Source organism: Chaetodon trifascialis, chromosome 14 (genome assembly GCF_039877785.1).
Source record: "Chaetodon trifascialis isolate fChaTrf1 chromosome 14, fChaTrf1.hap1, whole genome shotgun sequence".
In the NCBI taxonomy this organism is placed as follows: Eukaryota; Metazoa; Chordata; class Actinopteri; order Chaetodontiformes; family Chaetodontidae; genus Chaetodon; species Chaetodon trifascialis.
The window spans coordinates 15,332,203-15,358,345 of record NC_092069.1 but is presented as its reverse complement, the minus strand read 5'-3'; the positions used below and the strand labels follow the sequence as shown (position 1 = coordinate 15,358,345).

The following is a 26,143-nucleotide window of genomic DNA, read 5'->3' as shown; positions in this document are numbered from 1 at the left end:
AATAGCAGGTTATATGTACGTGAGATGTTAATGAGAGGTGTAGCGTGTGAGCATGCAAGTGTGTGCCTAAGTGGGAGGGTATATACATGCATGAGTGTGTGCGTGTGAGGGAGCCAGCTTCTGAAGGCACAGGGTGTTGGCCAGCAAGTGGATCCTGTCATTTAGTCAAAAGAGCTAAGGTAAAAGTGTGTAATAAGTCATCATTATGGCTCATAATAGCTATGGACTAAGCCTGAGTGTGGTGAGTTCAGCAAGATGGAACATCAAGGTTTCTAGCTCAGCTACGTCTTTTTGTCAAGTGGATGATGTGGTTAAAATGACCGCATTGTTTTTCACCTGTGCCGGGAGAGTGATCTCGTATAACGCCACATGTACCTGTGCGTGTGGGGATGTTCACATTAGGCGTTCTGAGAGGTTATTTGTGTGCGTGTGCATGCTTACAACATCGTCCAAGTTAACGTTGGCTCCTCTCCTAATGAGCTCTTGTGCTATCTCCAGATTGCCCTGCTCTGCTGCCACCATCAGGGGAGTCTGTCCATTCTGGAACAAGGAAAAAGGGAGGTAACAGAAACTGTGATAGAGACTTTACCACACCAACAAGCCAATTAATTTCACTGTTTTCTCTGTAAACCTCTGAGAACTCACTGGGGAAAAAGAACTGGCAGGCAGTAAACTTTTTGATGATTCAACTCTAACCTTATGCGATAAGACAACTTGATAATAGATCCCCTCATGAAATACGGCTAACAAATAAAAATGGTTTCTATTAGTCAGGTTAAAGGATAAAGATGGTGTTATTCGACTTTACTTTTACTAAAAAAAAACCACAACAGTCTCTCAAAACTCTCCTGTGCCACAGCCACAAGCCCCTTCATTCTTACTGAAGAGAGGAATATACTAAAAAGGGTAAACAATTCCCAAAACACTGATAAAAAATTGCAGTAAATAGTGTATTTGTTGGGGACTATATTCAGACGTGGATGCGGTTCAGTAGTGATTTGCAGCAGTTGGACAGTCTATAAGGGACTGACATGAAAATAAACTACAGTGATGGGAACGAAGGAGAAGGTCACCCATTGTAATTGTGTGGCTCACTGATGTGTTTTTGGATAACAATGGAGGTCTATGGCAAAGAGAATTAAGCTACATAAGGCTGTGGCTATACAGACAGTACATGTTAGTAGGATCAGTTCATTGTAGGTTCTGGTCTTCTCATGGGATTTGTTGATGACTTAACATGCCATCAGCCCTATCCTTCAGCTTGTGAACAATAATTTGAATGTATGCACTATAAGTGCAGGGAACAGACTACCTCACAACAACAGCAGCTATAACAGATCAAAACACCGGACAGGCATTCCTGGCTCTCCACATGCCCCTCTTAACGCTCCGTTTGTTTCTTTCAGGGTACATTGCATCATTGTTAAGTTCTTCTTAGTGCCCACAAAAGTATTTACCCCCCTTAGAAGTTTTCATGGTTCAACCTTTTACATAATTAAATCAAACTGGGATTAATGTGGCTGTTTTGACACCGATCAACAGAAAAAGAGTGAAATCAGATTTTTACAAAGTGATTAGAATTAATTAAGACAACAACACGAAAACTTCCAAGGGATTGAATAGTTTTTATAAGTGCTATATCATATGCAGCCAATTTAAAGGAAAACCTTCCAGAAAGCCTTTCCCATTAACCCTCTATTAGCCAAACACAATAAAAAAAGTAGCATCTTTTCTTTGCAAATGGCTTTACAATCAGTTTCATGAGTATTGTTTCATTGCAGCTGCACAACAGATTCCATTATCCCTTTTCCCACAAAACACTTGTTACATGATCTCAAAGAGCCTCTCATTACTTCACACTTTGTCTTACTAATGGCTGACTTACATCACTCCTGCTGTCCACATCTTTGAACTTGTCCAAATGGGCTTTGATGGCAGCCAGGTTCTCCTCCTCCACGTAGCTGAACAGACTCTGGACAGCCAGAGAGGTCATCTTTAGGGAGGTTGTGGTATCCATGGCTGACTGCTAACCACCTGTACACCTCTGTAGAGCGAGACGAAGGCAGATTAGCATTCACAGAAGGTTAAAGTTACCAATGTTGTCTATCTGGCCTGCACAGCTAAATGTACAACACTACTAAGAGAGAAGCAGTTGTTAAATGGAAGCCAGGAAGGGTGTGGTGTGTCTTTGAAGTAAGGCTAGGGAATAAATATGTACTGTCCAAACCCAGCTCACACGCACAAACTCACCCATGCAAACAAAAAACAGGCAGCATGTTTTTGCCCAGCTATAAATATCACTACATACATTCACAAAAGAGGACGTCATATCTTGAAACCTGAAGAACGCACTCAGTAGAGTGTAAATTTGACCAGGTGTGCTTGTGGGCAAACTGAAGCAGTTGATCGCTTGCAGCCTCAACTGACCACTGTCAGTTAGCTTAGCTTAGCATAAAGAAAGGAAACTGGGTAATAACCAGCCTGGCTCTGGCTGAATGTAATAAAATCTGCATACCTCTAAAGCTCCCTGAGTCACACACTGATGTTGACACTTAACAACTATTGAATAGATAGCCTTGAAATTTGGTACAGTTATTCAAGGTCTCTAAAGGATGAATTATGGCAACTTGACTTTTGACTTTTCCTCTAGCTTCACCATCAGTTCGACAGTACAGTTTATCCAGTACTTTAAGTTGCGACTAAATACCTCCAAAAATGAATCGCATTCACATCAGCCTCAGCTGTTCTTTGTGCTTTGTGCCAATTAGCAGATGTTAGCTTTCTAACATGCTAAAAGATGACAATAAACATATTGCTAAAGGGACTTCCTGTTACACCATGCAGTGTTAACACACTGCATTTTCAGTGCCTGTTTTTAAGCTTCCCTTTGACAAGTAACACTCACAATTATTCATTCCAAACAAGCTAATATTTCTCTGTATAATATTTCCTCTTTCCGTCAGCTGCTGTGTGTCTGCAGTGTATCTACTGAGAAGAAGAGACAAGTAGTCTTGCCTTCAGATGTTTCTCATCAGTGTTTAATGTTTAAAATGCAAAAAAAAACTAAAATATTTTTTGCTCTTATGTAAAAAAAACTGTGTTAAGAGTAAAAGAGAACTTTTTTTGAAGAACGTTTGAAGCCTTTTTTTTTTTTTTGATGAACCTCATCAAATCTGGTGAACTTGAACCTGCAACCTTTGAACCTTTCCTTTTGAGGTGTGTGATGACAAGGCCAATGGGGTAGCCATTGCACTTCAGAGCCACGTGACAAGCATCTTGCACATCAACAGTGAGTTTCTATTATTCTAGAGAAAAAATCTGCCTCAAATTTTGCACAGATTTGCTGACAGCTATTTCAATATGGCAGCACAAATGCACAAAAAATTTAAACAGTAAAAGCAGAATGTCACAAAATGTCACTTGGTTGTACAAGCACCTGTGTATGCCTTCACTGTCATATAAGGCACATAAAATACCACCACAAATGCATTCCTCGACCTTTAGGACAGTTATATGTGTCCGTTTCACAAGAATGTAAAAGTATGGTTACACTAGGACAATGTCATGCACATGCTCATTACACAAGAGCTAACAGGGGCACTTGGTTCAGTTCAGTTTAGTTCAGTCTGCCTGCTCATGCTGAAAACATGAACTGAAATTTGTCTGCTCAGTATAATGAAGGCAGACCAATCACAATGCTCAGCTCACAAAAGTCCACTGAAGTCATCAAATACCACTGAAGACTAACAATAGTCTTTAAACTTTGATCCTTTGATGTCATGATGAGAGAATTGGTGCACTCAACTGTGTGCTCCAATTATATCAAGACCAACCTGAGTTCTACCCTCCTCCACTGCCTTAATTGGACTTTGTGGAACTTTCGTACACCAAACAAGGCAAGTTCCACTTTTTTTAAGTGCCTGAAAGTACAATCAGTGCACAGTTGCACACAATTTCACTCAAACTGCTTTTCATTGATGGGAAAACAGCAATAAGACTTTAGGCCATTGTCTGCATCTGACAAATCAATGCAGATGGCCCTCTTTGGGGGGATAATCTATAACTTGGCTCCAGCATTCGAAAGAATCATTTTAAACTCAGACATAGACTAGCATGTTCCTCTAACTCATCTGAGTAATTTGAACCATTTTCACCTTGGAGTTCAAAAGCAGTACTCACAACCGACACTTCCGTACCTATTTGGCACAGACAAGGCCGCCTCAGAAAAGTAATACATGTTAAAAAGCTTCCCAGATGTCATATGTATTATTTCACCTGACAAAAGAAACCCCCCTTCAAACATTTTATTTTATCTGTAGTAGGGATTCATTCAATCAATGAAAAGCTCATTAATGATTCATCAAGCTGGGCTCCTCCATCATGGTCAGACTTACTTCCTGCCCACAGAAACACAGAATTTATGAGCTGCATTCGTTGATTGCAAGATGCCTTGTCAATGGGTTTCACATAAAGACTGGAAAATATGCTGCTGAATGTTTCTTCATAATCTGTGAGACAAACAGCTCAGGCTCAGGTCAGTAAATGCTTAAATGCCACATGCCTGTTGGGCTGTCGGTACAAAGGCCAAAAACAGTCATTTCAGTCAAATTCAGAGTGGCAAATCAATTAATAACTACAAATTCTTTGTTCTTTTACAAAGTCTTGCACTCTTTCTTCAGTTAGGATCACCTGCCAGCTGTTCTCCCATATCACGCATAAATGAAAAAAATCCTTTGTTTACAGTGAAGGCAATAGGAGCCTGTTGACACACCCTCCTCAGCCCCTTCTCTCTCAGCACAATGGGTGGAGGACAACACCACAGAAGAACCAATCAGTAAACATTTAGCTCTGTCTCTCTCTCCCTGTTCAGCAATGATTTGATGGGAGCTCATACACATCCTTTCAACAAAACATGCACCCTGTAAAAAACACCAATAAAAACAGCAAAATCCACTGAAACAAATGATTAAAGCTGCTAAAAGAGTGACATATGGCCACTGGAAAACACTAAAAAGATAAACACAGGAACCCCCTTACCTTGGTGTAGGGTGAAGCTTATGTATATCTGGCTATTCTACACCAATCTTTATCCTTTGCTCACTCGCACACAGTATCAACAAGCACTGTCGGGCTCACACTCAGCATCCCCCCTTCACTCAAGGCTGAATATTAGATGAGGGGGCTGGCCTACGCCCATCTCTTCCCAGCACAATAGAGACACGCACGCAGATTTTCATTCATTACATGCACTGGCTCAGCACCCAATTATTCAGATAAAAGGGGGGATAGACAATTAAGATGTTGGCCAAATTTGTGCACTTTAATTCCATGAGTAATGCAATAAAGTAGCATTTGTTTTTAATGGGAGCTGTCACTGGCAGATTATCATTCTTGTCACTTGAGTGCATTTAAATGACTACATTAACTCAAACACTGTAATTTTTTTTTAATATCTGTTACTACTGGTCATAAGAAATCCTGTAACTTCCAGATGGGCTTATTTGTGAGTTTGTTTTGTTTTACCAATCATCCAAAACTAAATTAAGGTATTCAAAAATATTAACACTTAAGGAAGCTGCAACCAGTGAACTTCAGAGGACCAAAAAATAGCCTTATTTATTTATTTATGGATTAACTGACTTAACATTTCAGCTCTATAGAGAAGGCATCAGCACTTTTCTGCAAAGAATAAGGTGGCACACAAGAAGAATTTTTGTGAAATTAGTCGTAGATACAATGACCAAAGAGGTAGAGGCATTTGCTGTTTTTTCCAGCCTTCCCACAATAACACTAAATCATATCAGTAGAAAACAGGAAAATGCAAATGGAAGGCAACCAAAATCCCGGATGATCCCTTGTCTGGTTTCACAACGCACCAATATTATTCATATCAATATGCGCAACACAGAGATCTACTTTGAGGTCAGACACGGTTCAGTATTTATGTAAAAACACAGACCATTTCGACATCATCATGAAATTCAAATAAGCTCCTTGTCAGCTGTGCTCTTATCTGAGCACACACAAACGTGAACTTCGGAGGCAACATTGGATAGGATCTCTAAATTTAACCACTCAGCTCTTCTTGGCTTGTCATGTGGGTATGAAACTGCTGAGGATTCAGTTCCCAGACACACCGGGATCTGCTCCAAAAAACAGGTTGACTGAGTGGTCTGGAAAAGTTTAATAGTAAAACCTGGGACAACCTGACATCGGTCGAGATTGACGCCGGTTCTGAGTTTTACTTTGAAAGGTTATGCGCATATCTGAGCAGACCTCGTGTTTGGAGCAAATCCCTGTGTACAGGAGCTGTTGCAGAGAAACTGAAGATCTGACGTAGTTTCAACACAGTGCTGTTGACATAACGTGTTGTGTTTCCTGCCTGAATGTGCCACTGGAAACTGAATTTCTTTCACACAAGCCGCTCGTGTCCGTGGCTTGTCTAAAAAGTCAACATCTGGATGACACACACACGCACACACAGAGGCACATGGCCTTAAAGTACAGCTGTAATTCACTTTCTGGTCTCTACTGGACGGGTTTTGACTGTGTTACAAACAGAATGACTTCCCGTGTTTAGTGTTACTGTCACTAGGAAGCAACAGCAAAACACTCGCTCGCGAAACTCCCAACGGGTAGCAGGCTAACGTTAGCTAGCTCAGAGTGGCTAGCTCTCCAACAGGTCCTTGCTTACTTTTATCACCCCAAAAAGCAAAACAAAGTACAGGGCACAACTGTATATCCTCTTACCTGTAAGCCGGACTGCTCTGTAGCCGTTTGTAGTTTAATTCCAGTCCGGAGAAAATGGCCAAGAACACCACTTTTTCACGTCATACTGTGGCTTCTATGCTTGTATGTTTTTCACGTCAACCTGCGGCCGGCTGCTACAGTATATTCAGTGGCTCCACCTCCTGCTGAATGTGTTTACAGTGGCGGAGCAGACGGGGTCAGGAGCCCCTCCCAAGCTTTATGTCGGGTAGGAGGACCCCCGTCTGATGGGTCTCCTGCACTTAGATTTCTAAACGTTTTTACTGTCAAGACCTGTTTAAGTTGTCATCGCAACAACTCATTTTCAGCAGCAGTGGCGGGAAATTAAAAGCACGTTCATTCGAATGCTGTAGTTACTTTAGTACAACTCTGAGGTACTTGTACTTTAGTCTGAGTAGTTGTACTTTTTACATCAAAACAAAAAACTATGATGAGATTATGAAATATCAGTTGTTTCCCAGGACATTAAATGAGTCAACAGAATATAAAATGGAATTGTATTAAAATAAAACGTGCTCCATCTGAATGCATCAGTGATAATATGAAAATATTACAATAATAGAAAACTCAAATGGGTCATTTTGCTGATAATACTCTGTTCTTTTACTTACATTAAATTTCAAATGCATGTACTTTTATATTATCAGGCTGCTTCTTCCTACCAATGGATCTGAATACTACCACTGATATTTATACTCAAGCCTTTCAGTGGTGGGGTACATGTATGGGCATGCCAAGTTGACAAAAGTGCACTTAGAGTCCTATGTGTTGACATTATCTCCTAAAATACCAGTTGACCTTCCATATTTTTGCATCATATATAGACAGACCTGCAGAGACTTCTTTGCTTCTTTATCTTTAAAATTCAACATTTCAACAGATTGCAACAATATAATCACCTCTAACTTTGTTAATGACCTTTTTCACAGCAGATATTTTGGCATGTCATAGCAGAAAAATCTAATTGTCTGCTGTGAAAAGGGTCACACTAATGCAAAAATGCTGCACTAATGTAGGAACATCTTGTGCTGTATGCATTTTCCCTTCACTGCATCCGTATGCGTTGGATTAAATGCTACAATTTTAACACCAGTGTTCAAATATTAATATCAATAACAAAAACAGATTATCTATTTTCAAGCAATACGAGTCTGGATTACTGGACAAAAAAATAAGACATATTTGCATCATCCGATTTAGTGTTTAAAAATAATTTCTCTTTATTTTGCCACATAAATCAGAATTTTAATGTACTGTTATACAAATCTTTCAATAAATTTCCTTCTGACACAAAAATAACCATTATGTTACACAGGCGCACGCGCACACATACTACATGGACACATGCACACGCACGCACGCAAACACACACGCAGGCACGCATGCTCACATACACACGAAACAAAATGCGCCATTCTTGATTTGGCACTTTGGACATATGGAGCAGTTTGCATTGATCTGCTGGTTCGGGTGGCCATGCAGTGCAATAATCGCTATGTTTGTAGAATGACATCCCTTTCCCTTAAGTGGGCCACACTCGCCTACACAGGGCCCAGGCTACAAATATAGTTCACATGAGATCACATCAACATGTACGGATCACATGAATACTGGTACACACACAGTTATGGCAGGAATATGCAAATGTTAGAAAACCTTAAAAAGAAATGAAAGAGGTCCATACTTCAAAGCTCATCTCTGCTGCTTTGTTATTTTACATAACACAAATGCACCAAATCAACTCAAATTACTGACGGTTTTCTAGAAAAAAAACACACACACACACAACTTCAAAGTGTTTATGATATTGTCGGCTTGAACCCCACAGACTATTTCCTGTGACAGATACGTAAAAATGTGTCTTTTGACTGTTTAATCAACAGTGAGGTGAAACAGATTTCCACATTTTCTTGACTAAATCCATAAAAATGTCAAATGAAACAGAAATGAATCACACAGGTGGTTGTTTGAACTGCTGCGTGTTGTAACAAGTGAACTGAGTGATTCAAAAGGCTTAAAGGTGAGCAGTGGACCAAAATAACACGGGGAACCAGTGTCTCTTACACCCTACAGTAAATGCACCCTGAAACATCCCCTATTCTAATGCAAGTGCACACAATATGAAGTCAGACCATTTACTACAACAGCTGGTCTATATCTTTGAATTTGTACAATATTATGATGATGCTTAGATAAATAACTGCATTAAATTTCCTCACAGACAAATGCAAATTGCACACTAACATCATCTGCAGCCTGAACACAATGTGTGCCCTAACGTACTGTGCAAATTGGAAACTTTTTCAACTGGCTTGTAATAATTATGGCTATAAAACCTTTTGACAGTTAAATAAGTCTTCAGTGAATGTGGCAATTTGATCAGATTTCTGTCACATTTTTAGGATTCAAGATAATTAAATAAAATGTACCAGTGTTCGACAGTGAAGTTAACAATCCACTGCATTTCCCTAATTTGACAATTTTATTATGTTGTTTTTAAATCATTTTGGATACTTGTATTACAGAGGCAAGACATTTGATCACAGAGGAAACCTGCTGTGTCAACAATATGAAGACATGTAAAGAAAAAAAAAAAAAAAGACACAAATCACACTCCTGAACTCCAAAGTCAGAAATCCTAAATCATGACAGGGCAAATAAACTCCCTTTGAAACACACATTTATCTGATGAGTCACATTTATCAAAAAAAAGAAAGAAAAAAGCAGCAGATATGAAAAAATATAAAAAGAAAAGTATTTAGAAACTACTGAGTGCCTCTTAAACTTCCCACTGCTGGAGGTGGACGAGGTCTAAATTCCACTCCGGGACTCTCTACGTCAGGCGAAGTCAATTCATCCCAGAAGAAAAAAAAAAAAAAAGCATTGAGAATGGACTTCAAATAGTGTTGTCACAAACATCTAAATACAAAACACGTACAATGTGAATTCTTCTCCAATAAAGATTTTAAAAGAGACATAGAAATAAAACAATGTTTCGAGGATCCTAAGGCCTGTTTGAAATTGGCAGCTGATGATAAAGGTTATGTTTGTTTTACATAAACACATTTTTCCATTTCCACCTAACAGAAGCTTATATCCAGACAATGACAAAAACCCTCCACATACTGCACTTCTATTCTGTTGGAACAACTTGACAGCACAATGGTGAAGCTGCATTTAGGTTCTTGCAGCGTGCCATCCGACTGTCTACTTCACCAGACGAGTACATAGAGGGTTTAAGGCAGCTTGGAAGTCTTCATTTCCACTAATGTAATGTAAAGTAACCACTATCACTCATTAGTTTACACCGTGGACATTGTTACATCCTGGTCTTGTGTCCATGTCAGGAGTGTGACTGCTGTCGTCCTTGCTACTGGAAGTTTTGACAGAACTTTGACTTGTGTTTTCTGTCTGTTAGGATTTTCAGAGCGTCCGATATTTGGTTCTTTGTCAGGTAAACAGGCTCGCCACACTCCAGCTCTCAGTGGTTTCTAGTTCGTCTCAAGTGTTTCTGCTGCTGAGGGGACTGTGCGTCGCTGTCCTCATGTGGCTTTGTCTTTCTGGTTGCAGTTGTTGTCTGTGCTGTTGTGGTCTGTCTGGTTGTCCTGTAGGCTGTCCTTCTGTAGACCGTCCTGCTGCTCTTTGGCCTGCCGGCGTCTCGATTTGACAGGTAAGACCAGCACCACCAGGAGACAGAGGAGGTGTAGGCAGAAGTACCAGGACCTGCGGAGACATCCCATAGTGAGAGGTGGAAAATAAACAAGAAACATAAAAGGCTGGCAGTGTTGCCTTTGGATGAATTGCCATTAAACATTAAGTACATTCAGTACAGACTTTCATCATCCCCAGAGGCTGAATCCTAATGACTCTGGTGATCCCCTGACCTTTCCTCCAGCGCCCCCATGAGGCTCATATTTTCCTTTTTTTAGTGAAATGTCTCACAGGATCACTTGCATCAACTTTGATGATACCTTAACGTTTCCACTAGCGCCATCATCAGGTCAAAATTGTAATTTGTCCAATGTATACCAATCACCTGCAAAACGAATGCCATTCCAATCAGCCTCAGCTGTGCTTTGTGTTAAGCGCTAAAGAGCAAACGTTAGCATGCTAACACATCAAACTAAGACGGTGATCATGGTAAACATTACATCTGCTAAACATCAGCATGTCAGCGCAGCCACTGTGTGCACGTTAGCATGCAGACATTAGCATCAGCGCTATGCCTAAATACAGCCTGACAGAGCCATAGTGAGACCTCCTTGTCCCACATCCCCGCCGCTTTAACGACTCCGCTTTATATCGCCTGTTTAGCAGCCACGTGCTGATTTAACGGCAGCCCTCATCTGAATGACACTGACCATTGTTTGGCCTTTATTTCACAGCAGCGGCCGAGCAGCGTTAAGGCCGCTCATTTTATTTCCTCCTCATCAATCCTCCCGCTCCTTCCCTCATTAAGATGTCTCGTTAACGGTTACAGCCTGACAAGAGGGAACCAGGCTAATGAAAAAGTGTTAATTTCTACACTGTGGCCAGTAACTTCATGTACATGCTTAATATAATGATCATTTTGCACAGCAGCAGTACACAAAACTCACTCTGCTAATTACTTCAGAGGAAAGCAGAGGCGACAGCATTCTCTCTTTAACACTCGTGTTTTGTTTGATGGACCACATAGCGTCAACGACGCAGCTCAAAGCAATATGGTATGACAATTCAGCCAAACACACATACCTGTAGAATTTGAGCGAGGGTCCCACAGCAAGTAGGACGAATGGCGCCACTGTGTAGCTAATGGCAATCTGAGTGCATGCCCACGTGACGACATCATAGATGCATTTGTATGAGTCAGAGGACAGGAAGTACGGTCTGATGTTGTGCCTTACCTGGAAAAGAAGAAAAACATTTCTCAACGTAATTTCCAAGAGAATGAATCTACAAACTTTAAATTGCATTTCGCTCATTCTCCTGCACAGTGAATTGAACCAATTGACCTAGTTCCTGAAATCTTTTGTGGCAGTAGGCAATACTGCCTACTTCTGCTTATCTGCCCATCCTTCTTTTCCCCCTCTCCCTCTGTCTTTTTCCATCTCGTAGCTCTTCAGAGAAATCTATCTCTTAACAGGTCTGTGTGGAAGTGGCCAGTAGTTTTATGGTGTAACTGGGTCAGTGGTCTCCTTGTCCTCCTTTAGATGAAGAAGAACAAAGTCCCCGCACAACAATTTTACTGCGCTGGCATTTCAGTTTATCAACCCTTCCCAAGTGAATTATCCAGAATTACAGTGCGAGTTTCCACCTGTACCATCACTCCACTGTCTCTAAATAAATATCCTCTTTGTCTCCTTCTTTCACAAGACCAGAGTGAAGAGGCTTAGCAGAGATTAGCAGTAATGGTCTCACACTTAAAATGAGGTATAAGTAGTAATGCTACTTTATCATTATACCCTTACTCTCCATAAAGGAGGGTAAAGATATAATTTTGGTGCGTTTGTGGGTCTGTAGCAGTGGTAAGTCCAAAGAGATCTAAAGCCTCGTTTCTACCAAGCAGTCAAGCTTCAGATCAGTTTAGTTTGTTACACATTAGAGCAGTAATTTAAGTGGATCCACTGTCAAAAGTTATGGATGACACTAACAGAACCACTCCATTCAGTCCTGCTAATTCGATACCTTTCTGTCCAGGTACCGAGCACACTGACACAGCACTTAAAGGTGGAGCTATAACCTTTGTAATCTGTTGATTGGTCAGAGAGAATCATGGCTTTGGTCTTTCAGTCTGCAGCCTTTCCTCAAACAAAGCCTGTCTCTTAGTTGTAATAAATAACCATATACCAAGAAGACCAGAAAAAGTTAGCCAGTGTGTGGTGAGCCGAGGGGCAGCAAAGTGACAGCGAATGGGAGCGGAGCCAAGGAAAAGGTTAGCGGCTAGTTGTCAATCTGGCACTGAATGTATTGTACAGGTTACATTGTGTCAGTTTAGAAATGCTGCAGCTTCTCAAGAAACCAAGAAAGCTTGGCTGTTGTTTCCCAACTGCTGGAAAAGTGAAGGAGGTCAGCCCCAAAGCCCTGAGAACAACCCCACCTACATTTAAGAGTAGTGTCTGCGGTGGAAACACAAGACAGATCTTGGGTTTAGGTGCAGGTAGGTACAGGTTTCAAGGATATGTTTCCAAAAGTGTTTGATGGAAATGTGACTCTTGCAGAATGATGGAAAAACAAATGAAACTGATCACAGTCAGTGTGTGTACTCACTGCACGTGCAGCCATGGTCATGGCAATGCCAGTGAGGAAGGTCAGGAAGTAGCCGGGGTACACCCCGTGCCACATGGCTGACAGCAGGAAGGTGGCAGCAGTGGGGTTGATGGCACAGCGCTCGTAGCACACCCTGAGGACACACATCCAGTGTTTGGTCAAAACAGTTCAGGTAGGAACGCATGAAAGGATTAATTCCAGACTTGCAGCCACCATTTGAAAAAAGTACACAAATAGATAGCTGTTTGTTCAAATTATGGATAGCAACATAAGTCATGAATGTTTGCTTTTGCAATTAGAACTGAATAATCTGTGATTTGTGATGTATCTTATAGACATTTTCACTGCATTTTTGCATTCAAATCATTGAAATCATGGTTTCAGTCAATTATGATTCAGCTCAAAAGGCTAGACCGGAGATATGCAGTTATGCATCAAGCATTTAAGTGAATATTTCAGCAATCCTCCACAGGCAGGGCTTACTCTCACAAAGACTGAGCAAAGAACAGCATTACAACCAGACTGTTTTTACCTTTTGAGCCACAGAGCTGTCTGGATGTTCCAGTTGTCTAGGAAACTCTTGAAACTGGTGGCAAACTGAAATTAGACCCACAACAATACATTTTAGAGTTTATTTGAAAAAGGCCTTTATCTGGATACAACAGACCTCATAAAAAGGAGCCTAACCTCAATATCCAGAATTCTGAGATTTGATATCAAGTCCCACCGCGGGGTGCCATCTTTGTTGTATCCATTGAAGCCGAACCCGGCAGCGTTGTTGATAGCATCAGCTGCAGGAGAAAGGTACAGATGTTTGTGAGTACTTGAACGGCAACAACAAAGGATGACAAGCTCCACATCCTGAGAATACATTAGTATGTGAAGCAATGACAGAAACAGATGGTGCATGTATTTGTCACTGTAGGAGCTGCAGTTTTCAATCCAGCACTAGATGGCACTGTAGGGCCAGGAAATGCTGTTAAATAAGCGTGGAGGACCTTTTTTAGGCTGCACCTCAGCATACTGGACTGCTTTAAAAATAGCCAGATTCTCTGAACCCAGAACAGCTCAGTCAGTTCATACCACTCAGATGGGTCCTGCTTCAAATTTGCTCACTTTATAGTGAGAGACAAGCAATTAGACTCTTCCAGGGGACGGAAGTCAGTCAAGTTTATTACTGACAGAGGAAGACAGACTTCTTATACTGAGTTACATGTTAAGGTGAAAGCTATCAAAGTCACATCTGACTCACCTAGTGTCCAGACAAAGTAGTACTTTGGCCTCAGAGCCAGCATGGCCAGGTAAAGGTAGACGACCTGAAGGTAGAAGGGCGTGGAGTTGACGAAGTCATCGTCTATGGAGTGCTCCACTGGGAGCAGCTTGCACAGCGACAGATAGATGGCCAGCGAGATTGCACATGTGCACAGCTTGGAGATGACGTCGTTCTGCATGGAGGTGAGAGAAGAGGGTGGGATACAAAGAAGCGACCCATTACACCTGATCATATTCAAAAAAACCACCAGTGATGCTTTTCCTTCAAATCTCTGTCAGGTTGACTCGAGGTTAACTCAAGTCCTTGAGCATCCTCTCATGTTTTATATTTAGCAAAGTCCTTGTTTCACTCCGTTCCTTTCTCTTCTGAGACAAACACACTCAAATCTTGGAGTATAATTAAATTATTAATGCATTATGCACTAAGACAACACAAATAACCTTGAGGTTTGCATCATTAAATCCTCCATAACATCTTAGTTTCTGTTTCTCTGAAGGGAAACAAATGAATTGTAATTACCCTGCACCCCTTAAAACAGCTCTGCTACCATTTAAAAGAGCATTACATAGTTAGGATTTTGTAATATCCTAACTTGCACTCTATTTGAGGGGTTTTTTGCCCACCATTGCACAAAATCTAGGTCTGTTTTACGTGATGCACATACTTCTATTCCAGTGGTAAAAAGGCCGTTGTACCTTGGGTGAAGGTTCACTCTGCTTGTACTTCCCGTTCTCCTTGCCGTTGGCGTTCTCCTGGTGGCGTGGCTGGTATCCCGTGCCTTCGATGAAGGCCATGTAGTCGTTATAAGAGCAGGTGGGGCCTGCCAGGATGCCCATGAAGTTACAATTGTAGCTCAGGTACTCCAGCAAGCTGGGCATCCGCCTTCAGATCCACAGGGAAGAGAAAAGAGCAGATATATTGGGGGGGGGGGGTGAAATTAGATGATGTTTTCATGTAGTGCAGTAGTGCCCAGTCCTTTTAAAATACAGTAGGGATGGCTGGAGCTTCGTTGTTTGGGATCTTACAGGTAAAACGGTCAGCGCATTTACTTTTTGCAACAACCATGTTTTCAGATATCAACCCCCCGTTAGTATGTACAGTAGCATCTCCTCTCTCAAATCCTGCTTTTTACTAAATTTCAGCACCTCAACTGTGCTACCACCTCCAATAGTAACAGTCAGGGAGAGGAATCTGCAGTTGTAATCACGTGAGAGTAGTGAAAGTGAGGTTTCCTGGATACCGAGTGCCTAACAACTGCTTGACAACACCAGGGAGAGCCTGAACGTGATTTCCTTTGCAGACAACGAAGCTTTTACTAAAATAAAGGGCGTCATTAACCATGTCAAATTTTAAGTTCAGCTTGACTGAATTAACCCGTTCATCTGAAGCAGAAAAAACATACCTGAGTCACATACCTGATAGCTAGGTATTTCTGAGTGGGAGTCAGCTGCCCTTCTCGCTTGGTTAAACCTACAGACAGACACACACAGATACCAAAAAACATTAAGGTGGACATCATATCTGCAGGAACTCATCACTCCTTGTCGTTCCACTCCTGACTGAGAAATTACACCTTGGCCAGACATCCTGATGGCGGTTACCGTCGTTATTGAGAAGGTCAGTCCTATTCTTTGGGCACAATGTCCGAGCACATTTGTTTTAATCAGCCTGCTCTTTGTTTCTGAGGACCCGTGGCTTTGCAGCTCATTAGACTGCACGCTCATGGTCACCTTTCGCATCACGGGGCACATGTAAGGCTGAGCGTACAACTCATGGCGTATCGGGCGATGCATAGTTAAAACCCTGCTGCTCCTCTGGCCACGATTAAACCTCTGATCCCATTAAATGAGCCAAAAGATGAACTGTGAAGGGGCCTTACTGTGTCTTTAAGGACTCTGTATTCTTAAGAGCTGGAATCAGTATTTCACTGTATAAAAACATGGCAACATACTGGGCTGTATCTGTGGGTATGAGCAGCAGGCAGGTATCAGGGTGAGAATGTGGACTACAGTCTTACTTCTCATTAGACTCACAGTCGTGAAGAGAATCAGTGACCCGAACAGAATTTAAAACACTGCACTACTCTACGCTGCACACACATGCATGCATGCATGCACCTGCCGACACACATGCACCAACAGACAAACTGTTATTAGACTGCTGATTGTGCTCCAGTCTAGAATATCCTGAGTGGACTTAAGACTCCAAGTGGAAACTACAAAGCTGTGAGTGACTCTCATCATCCTCCTCTCAATCGCTAAGCCTCCATGACACTTGATGACAGTTAGTTTATTTTCACCTCAGTGTCAAGTCTCCATCTCTCTTTATTGCTCATGGGCAATGTATCAGTTATAGGAGGAAACTGTTTGGTTCATAGCATGACACCGGCCAACTATACATATTGTACATTGGCTGTGCTCATAAATGGCTACCATTTGTATCTGATGTTTGACAGTAATCAGCTTGTGTTTAAAGTCAGCCACTAAACAGAGGGAGCGGAGAGAGGGAGAGCGTGCATACTTGGTCGCTGCCCCCATTACATAACTGTGTTTATGCTCTCTTTCTGGTTCACTAGTCCACTGTCAGAACTGACTACTGGCTCAGAAACATGGCCATGTGATCCGTTTTTAAACTCCAAAGAGAATTGAACCATTTTCACTTCTGCCACTTTATTTTTCCACTGAGGAGGCGCGCGCGCGCACACACGCACACACACACACACACACACACACACACACACACACACACACACACACACACACACACACACACACACACACACACACACACACACACACACACACACACACACACACACACACACACACACACACACACACAGCCAGAGAGGGAGAGAGAGAAAACACTCTGATGCTCGTCTTACCGTCGTGTATTTCAAACGCCAGGCTGGTTATCTTCTGCGTTATAACCATCATAGGCCTGATGAAGAGCATCAAACAGGAAACAGGGCAATGTTAATACTGTGAATTTATAAAGAGTGCTTTGACTTTTTCCCAGACATTATTTTTCCACATTAACTTTGCTCTCATGGTAAACTGCTATTCCATATTGTTGCAATTTACATGGGCAACTAAGGGCCTGAGCTGCCGATTCATTCAGTATTTATAGTAACAGTATCAGCTGCTGCAGCAGCACCTCCACAATGGGAAGTTTCCTCCAGGCTGATTGCAGACTTTTTTGAACTTCCTGTAGCTATTCTTTCTATTCTTCTTCTCTGTTCCTTGGGCCCAAACCGGTGCTATGCTTCTCAGCCCTCTTCCTCTTAACTTCTCTATCAAAGAACAGCGTGAAGTCTGCTCTCATGTGCTTTTGCCTGCTTTCAGATATTCACTACATCATTTCAGACACATTTCATGCACAGAAACTGCTGGTGGCAGCACCAAGTTAAGGTCCAGAGACAAAAACAAGCAACAGGTCAGAGATTTTCTGGTCTTTTAATGAAACTGCTTCCAAGCATTGAGGATTATTATTGACTGCCTGATCCTGTAGAACAAAGCAAATAAGGCTCATGCTGACATTTAGAAACACGTGACATACACATAAACGCTGCATTGATTTCCTATGAGTTAAGAGGGCCTCAGACCTAGTGTTCATTACATCTTCAATGTGACATGCTAGTTGAAATAGTGAAATCTCTACCCTCGCAGAGGCAGTATGGGTTTGCATTAGGTTGCTTAGCAACTATCCACCCCCACCCTGCTGGGAGTGCAGGCTGTCTGCTTGAATTGTCAGACAGTCTGGAGGAGTGGGAACCAACCACAAGGAACCAGAGTCGGTATCGACGTCCTCCTGCCGAAACGGCGGAGTGACACTCTCCTGCTTCTGATTGAGTCATATCCAAAATTCCCCTGACTCTTAGTGGCAACTTCTCTTTTTAGCATCATTTGCGCTCCATTTAGCATTCAAAGCGAAGACCTACGGAGGTCCTCAGGTTTTAAATAAGAATCAAAACGATGAGAAGGAGCTCTGTGGTCTTAGTGTAGCTTACCCTGTAAAATCTGCAGAGTACATGCCATAGTCGAACACGTAGACCCGTGTGATCTGACACAATATCAGATAGCCAAGAGTCACGATGAAGCAGTACCTGGGAAGAGAAAAAAGAGAAAAAAATATTACGCATTGTATGCGGACAAAAAAATAAGTAAAAATGCAGAAATTATTATGACAACTGGAGCTACACAGTGATAGAGAGCTTTCCAGGCCGGGCAGCTTAATGCGCCTTTAGCCTCAGACTTCTGAGGAGGGAAAGTAAACTCAGTCCATCCCTTTGTTCTCATATCAGAACAATGACTTTCTTCCATTACAGTACAAGAGACAGCGGCCTCGGTAAGAGGGCAGAGCTGTGCAAAGGGGAGGGGGGGTCGAAATTGGACAAAAGAGCAGAGGAGACTCCAGTAATGTGTCACCGTCAGTGGCTGAAGACAACACGACCTTTCAACAGAAGACCAAAGATGGAGCAGCACTAACGCCTGTTGCAGAGTCAGCCCAAGTCAAAGCTAGCTGGCTAGCATTCTTCTGCTGCTAACAATAAGAGGATTGTGCTGCTCTGAGAGGGAGGACAACACACCAGCCAGAGCGAGGCTGCATTGCCCAAAAGACACAACGGGACCTCTTGATTCAGAGAGCCTACAGTATCTGCAGTCCAAGATGCAGCCAAGACATCTCCTGATCTCTACTGCCAAGCATTTCAAACACAACATGAAATAACCCACTCATCACTGCTTCAATACGAAATATTTTCAGAGTCTGAATCCTCAGACAAATATCACACACCACTATTAATCACGAAACCTTCTGAGAAGGCAGAGAGGATAATTATAATACAATCATGCTACGTGCTCCCAGAGTCCTGTGAGTGTCCAGCCCACACTTGGCACGTTTTTCAGCGCACACAATATTTTTTAGTGTCTTGGGAGACGACACGGCTCTTTGCAAAGGCCTCCACATTCCCAGACCTCATCTAAATGTGCTGCATGGATACAATGGCTAATACTAGTTAAAACATATGTTTCAGGGTGAGTTAATTATTTTTGGAACAATGCTGGGTTTATAGAGCTTTCTTCTGTTTATGTTTTTATTACTTTTGGCATTTAGCCTTTACTCGACAATAAGAGAGACAGAAAGGAAAGGTGGGGAGACGACAGGTATGAACAGTTTCTGTACTGGCTAATGTTGTCCACTCCTTCTTATAGACTTTCCAGACCTGAAATAACATCTGCTTGCAGAAACAATAGCCGATAGAAACTTTTGATCTGCCTATATACTTCATCTCCCTGCTCATTAACAGACGCATATGAGCCTGCCTGGAGCTAAGGCTGTTTTTATTTAAAATTGCACAGTTTTAGCCTCAGTGGTCTCGGTGGGAATCAAAGCCAAAAGCTCATTTTTCTCATTTTATCCTCGCAGGTTTGACCTTAAAAAGGCTCCTCAGACCCGCTTTGACTTCTCTCTATAACCTGTGCTCGCTCAACTGCCTCAAATGTTCTGCCGCATTTATGCGATTGGATTCCAAAAAAAGCTCCAAAACATGCCACTGTTTAAAGTTTCAGTCTTGGTTAATTAGATGCATAATGGGACACAAAAGACAAGAATAAACTTGCCAGCATCTTTTTTTTTTTTTTTTTTTTTTGGAGCCAGAAGTGACCATATTTGGACGAGAGCACGGAGGTGCCATGGATACGCATTGCTATGCCTCCGTCCTGATTGGATCTGACTGAGAGCCCGAGGACACGCCATGGCAGCGGCTTGTCAATCACTAGGTAGCCGTGTCCTAAGGCGCACCCTGCTTTATCATCTATCTGACTCTAAATGGGACCATAATTTACAAAATGAGCATCTTGTGTTGAAGAAGACTTGAAACCAGCAACCATAAACTCATGAATGTTTAATGAGGTAGGAAGTCAAGTAGCATCACTTTCTCATAAGCTTACATAGAATCAGACTTCCTTCTGCAGCCAGTGGCAACGTGAAGACACCTTGAACAGACCACACTAAAAAAGAGACTAAATGTGCTCAATGTCAGACTACTTGATATTAAATGGACATTTGAGCAAAACAACAAAGCTTAAAGTTTTTCTGTTGCTAACATTTTCAATCCTTAGCAACGACCCTATTTCACCACGATCAGCTTTCTCTGCTGGCAGCACACAGCTGCGCTTATCAGGGGGGATATGAGCTACATGTGCTGCAGCAGCTATATTTGCAGTGGGCCCACCAGGTATCCTGTCTTTATTCTCATCTGATTTGTGTTTGTGTAATTCATAGCTCAGAGGGGGGTGGGGTGGGGGGGGGTTCGTTTCCACTCAAGGCATCTCAGACCAGAGCCTGGGACTAAAGCAGGCTGGCCTCCCACTGTCGGACAGTGGTAGACGGGTCAACGCGTGGACAAGGAGCCACGCAGTAGCCCCAGGTATGAATACACGCTGTACGTGGAGCCGTGAAAACGACAAACAGGCTATAAATAAATTTCTGAACACTCCAAGACCGCTCTCTAAGGTTGTGTACAGATAGTAAGCGCCTGGAGGCTCACTCCATGCTTACACAGATCCAGAGGAAATATCCATCTGCTCAGCATGCAACCGTGAGGCAGTAATTTACACACTTATCACCGTCAGGTTCACAGTCATGCTTTCACACCAAAACGAATATGAATTCCAATTAAATTACACGCTTATGTTACAGATAGAATGCAATTTCTCAATTTCATCCCTCACTCAGGCCCTCCGGAGGATAAGCTGGCTGTAACTGGAGCTGCAGATGTCTATAGAGTGGCTCAGTTCAGCGTCCCGGCGCTGGTCAGTGTCTGCTCTGCTTCAGAGCAAATAGCTAGATGGAGAATCCCCTTTCCCTGTCTTCCATGTTAAAACTCAAAACAAAGAGCCAGTCAGTTGACCCACAATGCTTCAGTTTGCTTAAACTGTGGCTCCTAAACTGCGGGTCGGAGAATTTCCAAGAGTCACATCTGAGAGGAAGTGAGATGACCAACAGAAAAGGAGCAAAGCAAAAACTCATTTCTCTCTAACTTCCCCTTTTTTTCCTGCAGATTACTGTCTAACTTGACTTGACGAATTTAGAAGAAAACAAACTATTTGGGGGGAATTAAACTTATTATAAGCACTAGATATGTGGCAAAGGCTGTTGCTTCATTTTAAGGGTCACAAGCAAAAAAGTCTGCCAAAGAAATATACCACATTGCCATGCTGTTCACCAACAGAGAATTCTCCTCAAGAAATACAGTAAAGCAGGCTATAGAGTACAATGATCACTCGAACAGACTGTATTTACATCCAGCATCAAGCATCAAGCTTGACGGATTTCTTCAGTCCGAGTTATTATGATTTTGTCACGGTTCCTCTTCAGTGTCTCCTTACTATCACAGCCTTCTCCATTGGTTACACCGCATCAAACTATTTATTCCACAGTTCCCTGCATCTCCTTGCCGTCAACCAGCAGGCAGTGCTGTGCTCATACTTGAGGCGAGCCGAAAAGCGTCTAGATCCTTCCCTGTCTGCTCACCACAGGCAACAGGTGAACTATGGGAGAGAGTGGGAGGAGTGACAGATCCAGAGCTGCACAGGAGTGAATAGTATGAAATATGACGCCGCTCCACGGGGCAAAAAAGTCCGCCGAGCGCCACGCTAAGCCAGTGTTTACACTCACAGTCCTTCCCACAGTCCAGGAAGAGAGGTTTTAGCAACTCCATAAAGCTGTCACACTGCAGCCGCTGTACACTTTACCCCATGAGGGCCGGGTATGAGTGGCAGAACAACAAATAGGGAAATAGGGAATTGGATGTTGTGCCACAGTGGGCTGCTCTTGGGAGTGGTGTACTGGTCAGAGTGTGCCCCCAAAGTTTGTCCAAGCGTAATAGTGGTCAGCACAGTAAGCAAGTCTCCCAGGAGACAGGGTTATATACATTCAGCAATGAACTGATTTGTTCTATCTCTACTCAGCAGCATTATTGTTAGCAAGGATGACAGCGTGTGTGAGGTAATACTGTAAAAACATGACGAGGAGGGATGGCTGGCAAAAGATGGCTGAATGAAAGAGAAAGAGGGAGTTAAAGGGACATGTAATATTTCATAGATTAAGCAAGACATGTACGTGACATATATCAAAGCCTGACTGCCTGTGCGGCCAACTCAGATGTCGTTAACTGAGCACAGGCCATGAGTTAAACATTGGGAGGACTCGAACACTCGCCAGAATCACAATGCAGTTTACCCTCAACCTGTTTGCTATGCCAAAACCTGAGCCGGTGAGTTCACCGCCCTCTGCAAACACGAGCATGTCAGTGCGACCCATCTATGCAGGTCTCCTAATCTCTGGCCCTGAGCTGCACCTCCACTAGGGGAGGGGGGAGGAAACATTTTATCTCTGAATGGGATGGAGGATGTGTTGGTTTGACTGTTCGGCTGGGGTGACGGCCACAGCTTTCAGTTTCATTGGAGCTTCAGTAAGAGGAAGCGGGCGGTCCTTATCTACAGAGCAGCAGTGAAAGAACACCAGAGGGTGAAACGTCCAGGATGCCACGACTTTTGGTGTAAAACACTGCTGGATGTTGAAATGCCATATGGCGTGGACAACCATGTCCTGTGTCCTCTCATTGGCTTCTGAATCATCGTCTTTCTGAGGGCAGTCGCTATTGTGATTAATGTTTTGTTAGCGTCTACTTAAGCTCGCCTCAGGGGAGAACATCTACTGTTTACACCTGCACTCGTAACCTTGAATCCTGGTAAAAATAACATCAAAGACAGTGTGTGTGTGCGTGTGTGTGTGTTGATGAGCCGTGGTCACAGATGGAAGCCTGGGGGGACAATTGTCATCATCGTGTTTCTCATTAATTACCAAGACCAGGGGTTCTAAAACATAGCACTCAAAGGTCTGCATCTGATCTTTACTCAAGGTCAGAGATCCAGAATCATTAGCGATCACAAAAAAAAGGATTCTCTAAAGACAGTTTGACTTTGTTGCACAGAGGTGACGAGGCAGACGTGAAACGGGGGAGAGGGAGGGGGATGAGACGTAACAAAGGTCATCGCTGGAGTAGAATTGCCCACATCGTGGTTTATGCTCTGGAACCATTCAGCTACGAAGACAACAACACTTCATCGATTAATTAACGCCAGATCTCTTGCGATTGTGTCAGCACGGAACCCGAGGCAGACGGGGCTCAGACACCATATTTATTTCTGACTCAGACACATTCTTAAACTGCATTTAACCCAGTTGTAGACATTGTGTCCTCGAGAAAAGGAGACACTTTTTAATGTCTGCGATGTCGGAGCTGACAGCAAACTCTCTGGTGTGTCATTAACGCGTGAACTCGGCAGCAACATACGACACTCCAGCAGTTAACGCTGCCATGACAGAGTTGTCAATGTGAGGGAAATAAGGCAAATGAAATTAAATTACATCATTACACTGCATGTTTCAAAATTGAAAACCCTTCATCGCGTTTTGTAGCCTATTGGGAACAGGTATGTGCTGGGTCCGGGTGGACTTGCCGTTTGGTCTGGACCTTGAGAGGACCTTACCTACACTGTGGTGGGAACATTAACGTTATCCACTGGTCCAAACATAATTTGGGCATTATCAATGTCTGACAGCAAACAGTTATTATTGATAAAGAGGAATTCACAGCGAGCTCGGGTCATCGTTGATAAAGTCCCTGCCCTTAGAACACACCGCCCGTTGGCACTGCTGATTGGATGGTGATTCACCACTTTTGCTTAATTTCGTTGATGTCGGATTCTGTGTTTTGACCATTTATGAACAGCATTAAACTCTCGTTTACCATCCTTTGTGGGTATGACTTTCACCATTCATATCAGTACAATCAATGTGTTCATGGTAAAACTGTTTACAAGCGAGCACAGTTCTAGAAAGCACATCCCCGGATCCCCCCAGAGGCTCCGAGGTCCGCCCACCACAGTCTCACAAAATCCTGTGGGAAATACTAATGCCTCAAAAACACACACAAACAAGTAAAGATGCAAAACGGATATAACACATTCACACAATTTTGGTTTCCTGGCTTTGACAAATGTCTTTGTTGGGCTTTCACGTGGCCTCTCAGGCTTATTCGTGTGGGACAGGATGAGGCATTTTACAGTTCTGTGGGGTTCTGACACTTCCAGGTACCATGAGGCCAGATCACAATTTCGATGCAAGCCAAATAAAATTGCTCTTACTTGTGCATGTGCTCCAGGCCAGCAAAGACCATCACGCTGTAGGACAGACCACTCTGCACCAGGAAATGGAGGGAGTACCTGTGAAGAGACAGACACATGAGCGATACAGCACTTTCCTGATCTCATGTTGACTTTTAACATGTTTTTGGTACAGGAAAACATTTTTCTGACACACACGCCTCCTCCTTATACTAGACTACATTAGGCTTTGTTTGCTCTCAGCATTACCATCCACATCCTGCTTTGTCATCCCATACAGTCATTAGGAAGAGGAAATAACAGCATTACAAAACCACAGTCACTCCATCAGCCGCGTGATGCCGGACCTTTGAAACCAGTAACGTGTGATCCCTAGTCACTGGGCCGGAAAGTGACATTCGGTGTCACGCCATGTTCTTAACTGATTCACATGTCCTCCAGCTGCAGGGATCCTTACGTCGCGCCCGTGAGTTGTGCATGAATGTGTGCACGTGCTGATCAAATGCTAACTTAAATCCACCTAGCTCCCTTCCTGTGACGCACGTACACACAAACACTGTTTAACAGCAGCAGCAGCTACCAGATGGGTCTTTGAAGGGCGCAGTGTGTGATTCCACTGACATCAAGGCCTCCCGGAGAGCAGAGATGCCACAATGTGTTAGGAGTGAGTCAACAAAAGAGGGCAAGGGCAGCAAGGGTTGGAGGGGGGAGAAAAGGGCACAAGCTGGGTGCAATAAATATTTGCCCAGCAAATAAAAGGGTTAAGGATGCAGAAACATCTGGAAAACGATATCTGAAAGTCTCACACATTGTTGAAACTGTTCAACGCTCTCGGCTCCTTCTCTCCGGTGACATTCAGAAAGAAGCCTGTGCGTCTGACGGAGGGGGAATACATCCTAAAATAAACCAACACGTCATCTGCGAGGCAGATCCTCTGAGGCTGCAGCCAGGTGCCCTCCAAGACAGAACAGTGCAAGTGTGTGCACGTGCAGCGAAGGCCGAAATTATTATGTGTGCGTGGGCGTGCGTGTGGATCAAATGCAAACGCGTGCAAAGATGCATTCATGCAGTACACGCGAGCAAGCTGCACTGGCACGTTGACTGAAACCATTCTAGTTACATCTCCGACCGTATAACTCTGATTTAAGTTTAGCAAATAATTAGACCTTTGAATCGTTCATCTCAACCTCTCCGCTCTGGTGTCGTGAAATCAGAAATTTAAAGTGACAAGAACGCTTTTATTCCTGTCATTAGTGGATCACATAAAACAATTAGCTTGGAGCACTGAGCCAAGTACACGTTAAAATGCAAATTCATGAACTTACAATTCTTTCAAACAAATTAGCATTATTCACAACAGACATCAGTTCACGCTTCGGTTTAGCAACGTCAGTCACGTTTGTGCGACACTGTCGTACCACGTGACCTCTGCTCGCCACAAACACAAGCGGCTCAGTGTCTCGTGCACACGAAGCGTCTACGAGCCAGGTGATCGTATAAAACCCTATAACCTGATGACCTGGTAACATTTCACCTGCCTAGCATTTTCCTACTAGCTTGATGTCAGGCTAATGTTTCCTGGGTTTCCTATGCACACACACACACACACACACACACACACACACACACACACACACACACACACACACACACACACACA

The 26,143-nt window shown here is 43.0% G+C and overlaps 2 protein-coding genes across 5 annotated transcripts in view; both read right to left on the bottom strand.

Moving 5' to 3' along the window:
- kidins220a (kinase D-interacting substrate 220a) overlaps positions 1 to 6,897 on the bottom strand; it is a 48,847-nt gene extending 41,950 nt beyond the window's left edge. For 3 of the 4 annotated variants that reach the window (XM_070979191.1, XM_070979192.1, XM_070979193.1), the window contains exons 1-3: positions 6,751 to 6,876; positions 1,886 to 2,044; positions 442 to 540 (exon numbers count right to left, since the gene is read on the bottom strand). In XM_070979191.1, the coding sequence (XP_070835292.1) occupies positions 442 to 540; positions 1,886 to 2,017 (231 nt within the window). In that variant the 5' untranslated portion in view covers positions 2,018 to 2,044; positions 6,751 to 6,876. Of the gene's footprint in view, positions 1 to 441; positions 541 to 1,885; positions 2,045 to 6,750 lie in introns of all 4 variants that reach the window. The other variant, XM_070979194.1, reaches the window with a different exon arrangement.
- Positions 6,898 to 7,959: 1,062 nt separating this feature from the next.
- The window catches only part of mboat2a (membrane bound O-acyltransferase domain containing 2a), a 43,450-nt gene continuing 25,266 nt past the window's right edge, over positions 7,960 to 26,143 (bottom strand). Inside the window, exons 3-13 of the mRNA XM_070979420.1 lie at positions 24,505 to 24,582; positions 18,300 to 18,395; positions 17,175 to 17,230; positions 15,706 to 15,760; positions 14,986 to 15,172; positions 14,270 to 14,462; positions 13,705 to 13,808; positions 13,550 to 13,614; positions 13,018 to 13,150; positions 11,503 to 11,654; positions 7,960 to 10,491 (exon numbers count right to left, since the gene is read on the bottom strand). Coding sequence (XP_070835521.1) covers positions 10,311 to 10,491; positions 11,503 to 11,654; positions 13,018 to 13,150; positions 13,550 to 13,614; positions 13,705 to 13,808; positions 14,270 to 14,462; positions 14,986 to 15,172; positions 15,706 to 15,760; positions 17,175 to 17,230; positions 18,300 to 18,395; positions 24,505 to 24,582 — 1,300 coding nt within the window. The 3' untranslated portion in view covers positions 7,960 to 10,310. The remainder of the gene's footprint in view (positions 10,492 to 11,502; positions 11,655 to 13,017; positions 13,151 to 13,549; positions 13,615 to 13,704; positions 13,809 to 14,269; positions 14,463 to 14,985; positions 15,173 to 15,705; positions 15,761 to 17,174; positions 17,231 to 18,299; positions 18,396 to 24,504; positions 24,583 to 26,143) is intronic.